Raw genomic sequence first — 12,392 nt, forward strand, 5'->3', positions numbered from 1 at the left:
TGTTGAACGGGCTCCATGGTTGCTGTGCTATGGCATCTGCCAGGGCAATCCAGGGAAAAAGGGCGTGAAATGATTGTCTGCCGTTGCTTTCCTGGAGGAAGGAATGACTGATGACATTTACCCAGAACCACTGCAACAATGATTTTTGCCCCATCAGGCACTGGGATCTCAACCCAGAATTCCAATGGGCGGGGAGACTGCGGGAGCTATGGATAGCTACGGAATAGCTACCCACAGTGCAACGCTCCAGAAATCGACGCTAGCCTCTGACTGCCGAATTAATGTGCTTAGTGTGGCCGCGTGCACTCGACTTTATACAATCTGGTTTACAAAACCGGTTTATGTAAAATCGGAATAATCCCATAGTGTAGACGTACCCCAATAAGTTGATCTGAGCCCTTGGACTCAACGCCTCAGGATTTTTGCAGTGTAGTCATACCCTGAGTTAACTATCTCTGTTTATAAATATTGTCTAATTATTTGTTGGTCTATAATGTCTTCAGAGGTTCAGCAAATTAATTTTAAAATTAACAATTATGTATTTGTGCAAATTTATTTTGTAATGTCAATTTATTTTGGCAATCATTTTTTTAATAATTTTTCTTTTTAATATAATTTAACATTCAACGAAAACTCACGTAAGATTACATTATCTAGACTGGCATTCAAGCCTTAATGCAAAGGTTTTAGTTATATGCAACAATATGAATTAAAAGTCCATCAGTTTTTAGCCTTAGATCTGAAATTGCTAACTTTTGTCGTTTTAATTAGTTACACGATGTCACTGACAAAGTCTATGTGATTTAATTCGAACACTTATACTGTTTCATCGTGACTTCAAATCCTCATATTGAATTTGGAGCTTTAGAAATAGAGGGTGAATGTGTAAAAATGGAATGTATTAGCATATGGAGCCACTGTGCCTTGTCAGTCCAAGCTATGACTTTAGTAATTTGAGCTAGTTTAGTAATGAAATACTCTAGCTTTTCCACATCATCACTGCAGTGTAATTGCTGCTGGTTGGATTTAATTTTAAATACTATGCATTTCTATTCATTATATGTCATGCTGATGCCAAGTAATCACTATCTGCATTAGAAGCCTCTAATGATGGCTGTTAGCTTTAATGCTGCGGTATTTGGGCAAAGCCAAGTAAGCCCAAATATTTTTGTATCTTTCTTTTCCATGGGCTTTTGTTTTGTTTAGATTTCTGTTTATGGTATTTTAATTTGTACTGTATCAGAGGGGTAGCCGTGTTAGTCTGGATCTGTAAAAGCAGCAGAGAATCCTGTGGCACCTTATAGACTAACAGACGTTTTGGAGCGTGAGCTTTCGTGGGTGAATACCCAGGTTGCGTCTGACGAAGTGGGTATTCACCCACGAAAGCTCACGCTTAAAAACGTGTGTTAGTCTATAAGGTGCCACAGGATTCTCTGCTGCTTTTAATTTGTACTGTTGAATCCAGGCAGCCATTAATTTAATGTTTGTACAGTGATTCAAACATAAGAACTACTTCTTCCTCTTCCTTTTTTTTTTCCAAAATCAGTGAGAGAGATGGCCTTCTCCTGCCTGATCTGTTAGTTTTTCTCTCTAAATTTATAAAAACCAGAAAGATGCACATTTTGCCTCATTCATTATTTAAATTATAATTGGTTATAGACAGGGAGAATTTAGCAGTAGTCCCACATGACGCAACAAACACTAAATAAACCATGCAGTGCAGAAAACAGAAATACTTCACCATTCCTAAACATCGACTGCCAAGCAGCATCTCTGTCCCTGAAAGCTAGTGTGAAAAAGGTGAGCCTTTCTTTTTGTCTCCTGAACATCAGTAGATTCAGGCTGTCTCAAACAATGCAGAGGGTACATTCCAAAGGATAAGGGCCTTCTTCGGGAATGCCCTGCTCCCAGAAGACTTCGTACATATCCAGAAAATGAAATACCCAGGGGAGAAGAGATCCTGCATCATCATGGCTCCCTTTGCCATTAAAAATGCTACTGGAAAAACACAAACTTGAATAAAATACTTGAAACCCACACGAATATTACAAACTATAAATCTTAACATGGACAAACCTCTTTCCCAGCTTCTTGTTAATTGATGAGCATTCCTGGACCTGGTTAGCTATGCTGTATAGTGATTATTTTAAAAAAAGAAATTCTTTATCAGGAATTAAGACATTACAAGTTAGCGTGTTTACAAATTCAGTAAATAGGGACCTGTGACACTATTGTGGTCTGCATCTGGAATAAAGAATTGTAGCTGGTTTCATCATGAAATGGCAGATTGTGAAGTTAAGGTTGTATTTTGCCTGGGGAAAGAAGACGCTATAGAAAGATATGTTTTTCCTTCTCTTTCTTGCTTTTTAAATAATGCAAAACTGAACAGCTATTATCCTGCTAGCAACTGAAAGAAAAAATACTACAATGAGAAAAAAATTGTAATGAAAAGAAAATACTCTCTCAAACCTGGCCTTTGATATGACTTGCAAATATGTACCAAGTAAAAAATAGTAAGAAAAACTCTAGGCCAAAATTGTCACCTCCTTCCTACCAGAAAATGTTCTGATGCCATAATAATGAGTACAGTGTAAAAGCCAAGACACACACAGTTTTCTTAATTTTGAGGTGGCCAAGTGCAAAACTTTAAAAAAGGAATGTGCCATAGGGCTGACCATCTCTTGCCACCTTAAAAAAAACCATCTTCCGTTTTTGTATGAGTATGTACATTATATGGACTTTGACTTGCTTTCATAAGGAAGTTTCCCATGGTAACTTTCTGTCTAGATTTTTAGTGCAGCAAGGGAGATGATCAGTCAGTGTGCATAACCCTAAGAGAAAGGAAAGATGCCAGCATGCTATGTAGCAACCTGACAAAATCAAAAATGGACAACAGTGACAAATGGAGACAAGGTGTAGAATCCCAAACACATCGTGAATCCTTGTTTGCTTTATTGTATGTAACTCTCATATAGATGCCTGACGGTTTGCACTTTGGCAGTGCTTGCATGGCAACTTGTCACGCTATAAAAGTATTATTGGGTTGAATATTGACTTATTAATGGTGACAAAGCATTCATGTAGAAATATTATACGTTGTATGGTAATACTTTTACTACAGCTGAGAGCCCTTTCATTTAAAGCAGTTAGGTGCCTCATTTTATTACATGGAATACTAGCTCTGCAGTTTGGTTTGACTGTCTTTTTTATAAGCTGATAAAAACATCTAATAGAGAATTTCTGCACAACAATTGTTACTTGTTTTGCATCCTGAAAACTAATAAATAGTGAACTGGCTCTGATCTAACTGGTCATATTATAACTGTAAATAAGAAACATCTTTGTGGTTTAAATTTTTATAGATTACAGTGCTGTATTTATGTTACAGGAAGATCCACGGCTGAAATTTCCAGTGCATTTGAGATCAAAAGCTTCTTTGAACCCTAATGATTTGGGTCCTCTTCCTGTGAGTGTCAATTTGACATATTTTGCTATATGCATAAAGACCTCTTTTAAGAGAGAACGTATACTGCTTTCCTCATATACTGTATGTGAATCTGTGTATTGTGCATATAATGTTGTGATCTGAGTAATGTGACAGGAGTACCCTTGCCAGAGCCTACTAATAACATTTTTGAAGTGGTCAACCACTTATTAGCTTAGCTGGAAGTTCAAGGAATGAAGAAACTTTCTCCATGTCTTTATCATTGGCTGTGTGACATGGATGGTTGAAAGTTGTTGCTAGGAAAACTAAAACAGTATACAAGCTTGAATCAGTGGGGATCTAGGGAAGGACACATCCTATAATCAAAGAACATTTCTAAATTAGTTCTGTCAGTTAGCTTGCAGATCTCTTTGCCCGTGTTGTTTTATTGGCATTCACAAATCATCTAACTTAATATTTTGTTATCTCTTGGAGAAGGAGTAGGTGGTGTGCGATATGGTTTAATTTAGATTTTGAATGACACTTCTGCATTCCACATAGAAAGCCACCACTGTGATGCAAATGCTACTTGAGATTATATTACTAATCAAAGTACACTGTTGCTTTGCTTCATAATCAAAGTAAATTGTAGAGCCTTTCTATCTTGATCAAAAGCTTTGCTCTTAAAGGCAGAAAGTAATATCTGAAAATTTTGGATTTTTTGGTGTGCTTCTGATTCAATGCCTGATGTCAGTAATGCTTTGGTCTTGTCTACACTATGAGGAAGATAGTAACAGCACTGGAAACATTAGTGTAGGCAGGCCACTGGTTCCACCAACACTCTCAGCATCTAATCCTGCTGGGACAAAGTCTAACTGGCCCTGTCTTGACTACCAAAAAGATGTGTTTGAAATCAAGTTAGGTAATTTATTAGTTACTTTGACTTGAAATACCAATTAGCACCTAGTGTAGGCACAGTTTAACACCTTTACAATCATTTGTTAGCTGGTAACAACAGAAGACTAAAGCAGTTTTAAAAGAAAAATAGCTGTGCAGGAAGCTGTTTTATTGGCATTTTTCTCATATAAATTGGGCACGCAGTTATGTCCAGAGAGGGCTTGTTTACATGCAGAGTTGCACTGGCTTAACTAAGATGTGGTTTTTATATTGATTCAGTTTAAACAGAGCAAAAGGCTGTCTGGACATTCTTAAATCAATATAAACCTGGCTTATATCATTTAGTGCAAGTTGATCAGAAAAAAGTTTAAGGTAAACTGAAATAAGCCATTTTTAAACAAAATGAGTGCTTGCATAGGTTTTTGTACCAGTTTAACTAAACCTGTTTAAAAGCAGATTGAAATTAAAATAGTTTAATCTTTTGTGTTGTAGATAAGGCTGAAGATGATGCAGAAGATAAATCATGGAGTAGGAGTAGGTTTAGAGGTCGTACATGGAGTAGATAGTGATTTTGAATGGTGCTGGGTGTACTAAATGTCTTCTGCTTCTAATGGTGGGAGGACAGGAACATAAGGATTGTCATACTGGATCAGACACATGGACCTTCTAGGCCAGGGTCCTGTTTCTGACACTGGCCAGTACATTATGATTTAAAGAGAGGTTCAAGAAACCCGATATAAAGTAGCTATTGGGATAATCCGCGCCATATGAAGATCTCCTCCTTTTTAGTATTTACTGTTCTAACTCTGAGCACTCTTGTTAGCCATGTAAACATCCAATCTGTCTTTGAATCTTGCTAACTTCTTGGTCTTTGATGTTAGCCGTCTGTGATTGTTCTGTGCCATCTAACTTATTTAAAAAAAAAAAACTAGTTTACATAAATGTAGATGATGTATTTCTCTGTACCATGTGCACACTTAATACAGTAATGCTATTTTAATTAACATTCTTTTTTTTTTTTCCAGCCTGGTTGGGAGGAAAGAATCCATTTGGATGGAAGAACATTTTATATAGATCATAGTAAGTAAGCACCTAGGTACTACTGCAAGTAGACAAAGGGAGGTAATGAATATTGAAGTGAAAGCTTTATAATTTTACTCTTCATTTAGGAAGCCAGGTGTTGATATGTGGAGACATTGATACAAGAGACTTAGTGCCCTCATACGGTACTGTATATTCACCAAAAGCTTGCTTTTAATTGGCTCATCAAGCTTTGTCCCTCTCAGATCTTGTGAAGCATTAACATTTCTTCTTTGTGGTTTTCTTTGTTTTTGTTGATATTTTGGATTCTTTGTTGTTGTTGATGATCCCATGGCTTATTTGCACTTATTTAATAAATTAAAATACACACTAGGAATAGAAAATAAGATGAGAAAAGATGAGATATCCACAAGTCCATATGTAGGCAGTGGAAGAAATAAGACTGATAAGTAATTTTCCCTCCCACTTCCTTAAAAAGGTCTTGTGGCAATGCCAATTCTGACCTTATTTTCTATTTGTAGCATGTTTTATTGCACCCAGCCCATTAATATCTATCCAATTCTGTTATTGAAGTTCCAGTGTAAGTGATGTTTCATTGTAGACTTGTCTTATTACAGCATCTCAAAACAAGTGTGTGGATTTTTGTTGTTTGAATATAAGTGGCAGTCTAATAGAAGATTTTTTTACCTTTCAGCCAGGTTTATTTGAAAGGTGATCCTATTGATGGGGATAATCCTCACATAAAAATATAGAGACCATGAAGTATCCTTAGAAAAATTGGAAGTGGGGAGGATAGCTGCACAAAACCTGTAAAAATTAAAATCTTAAACCATTCTATCGGTTTGACAGTATTATGGTTTTTACTTTATTTTAATGTCAGTAGTATTAACTGCTGTGCTTATTCTCTGTTTAAAAAAAAACAACTGTCTGTAAAGCAGATTGTGATTTTTTTAAATTGCATGCTTAGCTTTTAAGAGGTACCCTGCTACATTTTTTGCAGAGAACGAGTTTAATCTGTTCCAAATATTACTATGGAATTCTTAGTGCTCTTTGCACTTTGACTAATTATTTTAATTAGCCAACAAATATCTGGAAACTTAGAGTTAAGGTTAGCAATTTATCCTGAACTCCTGTTATCAAGGGGTCCAAGAAAAGAAAAGAGCTTGATTTAAGACAGTGTCACATTTACACTTGCTGTAATTCCCTGTCTTTCAATAGTTTAATTAGCCATCCCTTAGTTATTTGAGCATACGTTTGTCTTTAAATGTAGAGGAAAATTTTAATGTATACATTAGTTAGATTTCTAGTGAGTTTTTAGCAATGTGTTACACATTTTACATTTTTTTCTTTGAAATGTCTTCCTCAATTCCCTCTCCTGAGATGCAGGGCTTTTTTGGCTTTGCGGATGGCAGACTGCAAAAAGCAATTTTTTCCTGGTGATACTTGTTTCCAGAAAACATCCTTGTTCTCACATTGTTACATCACTATGGTAACCAGTGGACCAGCAGCAGGGGTGAAATCAGTGGTATCACAATGGACTTGTTTGAGTTTCTTTGCAATAACCTCATGCTCAATATTAAGCAAAAGACAATGCAGAATGTTGAGTGACTTGGCTTGCCCAGTATTCATAGTAGTGTCTGTCTTCACAATATTCCTAAGGAATATAATGACATGATATTCATGCAATCTACAATTGCAGTAATGTAAGGATATGGTAATCCTGCTTCATATATATTAATAAAATAATACATTTGTAAGTCCCAATTACAAGTTTATGAAACAGTATGTATAATGTACCCCGTTAACTAGCCACTCAGCTGACCATCAGCATCTCCTGTATTCGCGGTCCTTTGTCAGTTAAAGTGGCTAGTTATTAGAGAACTATAATGGGGTATACTGGCCTTTTATAGGGTTGCCAACTCTTACTGAAGCTATTTTCCCCCCATCATGATGTGATGTCATTTTCTTAAAATACCCTATTAAAATCTCCGGGATTGCTTTCAATGCTCACTGAGAGATTGATGGTGATTCCTGGAGACTCTGGGCCAATCCTGGAGGGTTGGCAACCTTAGCCTTCTAAGAGAAGCGGGGGCCGGAAGACCCCATTCAGGGAGTTGGAATGAACAAAGGCCCAGGAAATGGCCTGGTAGTGGAGGAAAGGAAGTGCTCCTGAGGAATTGGAAGTTGGATGGGTGGAAAACCGAGAACTGACCCTTTCAGAGCCTGGGATCCCTCTAGGGTGGGACAAGATTCCCCTCTCTTTCAGCCAGTCAGGAGTATCTCTCTGAAGGACAAGAGAGTGAGGCTGCTGCGAAGGGATATCTGGCCCCAAGAGAGAGATCAGTAAGCAGCCACCCTGCTACAAGTACCAAACCGTGCTAAAACATTTCTGTGTAAAAGATTGCGATTATTTAAATTAATGGTACACCATCAACTTGAAATCCAGCCAACGTTATTAAAGGGTTAATAGATTCAGCTACTGTTCGTGCCCTAGTTCCCCCACAATTTTTGTGATTCTCCAGCTCTGTAGTCCTATTTTGTTAATGTTTTTCTCTCCCCTATTACGGTACAAAAGGCTTGTGCAAACAACAGAGAAACTGACTCTTGGAGAACAACAAGACTGAGTGCTATCAAATGCACAGCATAAACTAATAAAGAGAAATAGACTTTCAGTTGTAGTAATCCTGGATGTCACTTGTGGAAATAGTAGATTAAAAAAATCAAACAGAAATTTCAAATTTCAGAAGTGATTATTAATAAAACATTCCTTTTAATAATGATGATACATAAATATTTTAATTCCCAAGCCGTCAAAGCCTCAAAGGGGGAGTGCACTGGTCATAAGATACAGAGCTTTTCTTTCCCTAAGACTGGTTCAAGTTCAGCTGGGTCAGTATTACGACTAAACGTCATTTTCCGTCTGAAAGCTGTTTGGTAGCCTGCGTGCAATGACTTAGTAGTCTCTGTCCACCTACACTCGCTATATCTGCCCAGGCTGTGTGGAAGACATTGGTCTCCAGTGCCTTCCACAAGCATTAAATACACTTACGATGCATAAAGAGAAATACAAAAATAGCATTTTAATATTAATTAACAACAAATAAGAAAATTTCCAATTTTAATCTTTTTTTAATTCTCTCAACGCTTTCTTGAGAAACGTTACTTTAAACTTCAGCTTTCACAATCCAATCTATTTTTTGGCCATTTTAAAATTAAATTGATATTAAAAACCAACAGATCTTTCAGGCAAGCAATTTGAGGACTTAAAAAAATGAGGGGGACGACTTGATCACGTTTTACTAAACAAATTGTAAAGCATAGCAGTACACATAATACAAAGATTGTTATTCCACTACTAGGGCAGAAAATTGATGACTTAGACTTTGCCATTGCAGATGGTACCTACTTGGTTTTTGGACCATTGTCTTACTGTTGTGATACCATCGTTCCATTGTGGTTCTACTGTGTTGAGATTTTTATCAAGAATATGCTGTGTGGAGACAGGGAGAATATCACTATAATACCGTATAACCATTACTGTACCAGTGCTCTAAAAATCTGCAGATGAAAACGCATTGTGTTGCTATGTATCATTGGCAAGAGCCATTTTGGTCAAAACTGAATATGCTTCCCTTGTGCCATAACTTCATAAGGGAAGGCAAAAAATGTGCACTCTTAACCTGTTTGTAAAATCAGTAGCTAGGGTCTATGTGTCTTTCTGGAATGGAGGGAATTTCTTCCCAGTTCTATTTCAGGTCCTGTTTTAAAATTGTTGTTTCTTAGTTATTCTAAATTTATAAAAAATAATTTGATCGTATCATGGTGTGAGCTCTTGTCAATTTCTTTCATTTTAATTGAAAATAGTTTTAAAGTTGCACAAGAACACACAAAAAGTTTGAATTTAGTGAACTTAATCTGGCATTTGAAGGGGTTCTTTGCTTTTCCTTTTGGGCTCAAGACCTTTGTTTGTCTAATCTGAGTTAAGTGCATTTCAAGCTCAAGTTATAAATCCCTGAAGAAAAGGGGTTTATAATTTAAATATTGACACTATAGATCTTTAACAAAAGCAGTGTGAATATACTGGATTATACGGTAGTTTTGCATTTTTGAATGAGTGTTCCCAACTAAACAGTGTGATGGAGTTTTAATGGATGGGGTGTACACAGTTTTTTCCTAACCTTGAAGTACTAAGTTATGGATGTTGCAGGGAGGTGGGTGCAAGTGAAATTTTTTTAAAGGATGATTTTACAGGGTGGTAGAAGAGAACTAATGGTATATCTTTTTGTTAACTTGCAGATAGTAAAATTACTCAGTGGGAAGACCCCAGATTGCAGAATCCTGCTATTACTGGTCCAGTAAGTACTGTGTATGCTAATGGTTTTGAATGCCACACATTAAATGCTGTGGCTCAAACTCTCTCCTGTGCCAAGATCCAGTTGATGCAGGGCAGGAGGGACTGTCATGTAGCTGCTTATTGCTGATTTTCTAGGTCAGTCTGTGCTGCTGCAGCACAAGTTAGAACGGCCTCATGGTTGGTCTAACTTGCTGGCAGCAGTCCCAAGCAACAGGACACCAGTTGGGGATTGACACAGCACACTGCACTCCAGTCCCACCCACCATTCCAGGGCAAGACAAGGTATGGTATAGATAGAGGCAATTTCTGTGTCTTCTAAGACCTCCCCATGTCAACTGGCCAGATTTGGAAACTTGCCAGCCCTCTAATTTCCTTCCTTTCTTCCACCAATTATCATATAATGTAATTCTTCCTTAAGGGCCCAGGAAAAATATTTGATCAATGGGTCTCTACCAATTATCATATTATGCAATTTCATCCTGTAAGTACCTAGGATCCACTGTTCAAATATTTTTCCTCCAATAAATCCCTGACTACTCCATAATCTTGATTTTGATTTATCTTAGATATCTGATCAGAGTGTATTACTTGCTGCATTATTTCCTCTTATGAAAATGCCGTCTGTTCGGATACTGCATGGCTAACAGATGGACACTTGCAGCTTTGATTTGTTAAAACCCCTTCATTTGTCACTATTTCCATTCTCCTGCAGCTGCAACAAGAAACCATCTCCACCAAATTGAAACCATAGAGTTAATCTCTGAAGGATATTCATTACCAAGATCATCCCTAGGTAGAAAAAGTACTTTTCCAAGGCAGATTTTTCACTGTAGAAAATAGACATTGTGGTAATGAGACTCCAGGACAGAAATCGTGCAGAGTCCATATCCAGTTTAATACAGCATAAGAGATGCTACTTACTTGCTCTTGGCATCCAAAAAAAAGACAGTAAAAATGTAAATCTGGATATATTTTGTCAGCATGCAGTGAGGACTCCTCCTCTGGTCTCTCTCTCTCTTTCCTCACCCTCTTTCCTATATTAAAATCCTACATAACATAAGAATGGCCATACCAGGTCAGACCAAAGGTCCATCTAGCCCAGTATCTGTCTACTGACAGTGGCCAATGCCAGGTGCCCTAGAGGGAGTGAACCTAACACGCAATGATCAAGTGATCACTCTCCTGCCATCCATCTCCATCCTCTGATAAACAGAGGCTAGGGACACCATTCCTTACCTCTTTCTCTGCTATGGCTTAGAACATAACAATCCTCCATTCTCTCAGCAACTCTTCTTTGGCTTCCTAACCCTTCCTCTATCAAGCTGAAATTGCATATCCAATTTCAAACTTCTGCACAGTAATGCCTCTGCCTGCACCGCAGGTCTGGTCTTCTACACTTTTTATGCTTTATCCTCTCACTTCCCAGTTGTGACTCAATGCCTGTTTTTCATGCCATTCCCTACGCCTTGAACATCCTCCCTCTTTTGTGTGTCAGGCTAACTCACTCTCCTAACCCTTCCTCAGACATGTTTCAGATAGTTTTCCAGAACTTTTTCCTCTGGTTCATCTACTCCTGCTCTGGGGCCTCAACATTTATTAAAGTAAACAGAAGACAATTGAAAAAGTAAAATAAAAGAAGCAAGATGCATGGCCAGATCGCTGGCTGGTGTAGCTTGGCCTAAAATGGAGTTATGCCAATTTATACTAGTTGAGCATCAGGTTAAGAACAAGAATTGCGTTAGAAACAAACTTTGTATACCGTCTGTTCCCACGCCAAGTTACCCTCTCTCATTGTTCACTCTTCCTTTCCCTCCTATTCACCATGGGTTGTAGATAATTATGTATTTTTCTCAAAAATCCTGTGTCATTGAAATTCAGTGCAAAACTTTGACTTCATTGGCCCGGAATCGAGCCCTGGCATCATAATATACTTTGACCATCTTGTTTTTTCTCTGTTTAAAAAAAAAAAAGCAGCCGATTAATGGTATTTCTTAAATGGTTGGTCCATTTGCTGTTGGTACCCATCTGATGTTCCTAAGTCTACATCATTTAGCCCTTAACAGTAACCAGACAGTATATTGAAAAGCAGATAGTATCTACTTTTAACTTACCGGCTGAGCATACTGAAAGTTGCAATTTTATTACTGCATTAGAAAAACTCCAACTAATCACTGATGTGAAATGGCCCCTAATGCACTCAGTAGGCGGGTCTTTTTCAAATGCCATATGCATGGTCACGAAGAATGTCTTTCACATAAAGTCGTTCAATTCTAAGGACCCTGCAAGAAACTGAGACTAGGATGTTGGAGTTTTTTAGTCTAATGCTTATGTGAGCCTAGCAACCTTGTGCGATGCTGAGGACTCATGTCTAGTCTGGGTTTTCAGTCCTTGGGTTCTTAGGGACTTGGATTGCTGTGGAAGCACTATATTGTGCTGAGTTCCTGAGCATGCGGTGGTGAAGGAGAGGAGCTCTTCACATTCATCAGTTATCGGGGTGATAATTGTTGACAGAGAATTCTGGAGCTGTGAAGTTAGTGTTCATTTAATTAGATGTATTGCTAACCAGAAAAAAAAGGCTATATCTAGTCATTATGGAAAAGTGGTGACTGTCTTAGTACCGGTGGCATAATCATAGTATCTGGGCACTATTACAAACATATAAAGTACATATATTCC

General features: G+C 37.7%; 1 protein-coding gene across 1 annotated transcript in view; it reads left to right on the forward strand.

Annotated features, from left to right (window-relative positions):
• The window catches only part of NEDD4L (NEDD4 like E3 ubiquitin protein ligase), a 413,015-nt gene that overhangs the window by 362,530 nt on the left and 38,093 nt on the right, over positions 1–12,392 (forward strand). The window contains exons 17-19 of the mRNA XM_075067477.1: positions 3,389–3,466; positions 5,347–5,401; positions 9,659–9,717. Of these exons, the coding sequence (XP_074923578.1) occupies positions 3,389–3,466; positions 5,347–5,401; positions 9,659–9,717 (192 nt within the window). The remainder of the gene's footprint in view (positions 1–3,388; positions 3,467–5,346; positions 5,402–9,658; positions 9,718–12,392) is intronic.

This window comes from Chelonoidis abingdonii, chromosome 6 (genome assembly GCF_003597395.2).
Source record: "Chelonoidis abingdonii isolate Lonesome George chromosome 6, CheloAbing_2.0, whole genome shotgun sequence".
In the NCBI taxonomy this organism is placed as follows: Eukaryota; Metazoa; Chordata; order Testudines; family Testudinidae; genus Chelonoidis; species Chelonoidis abingdonii.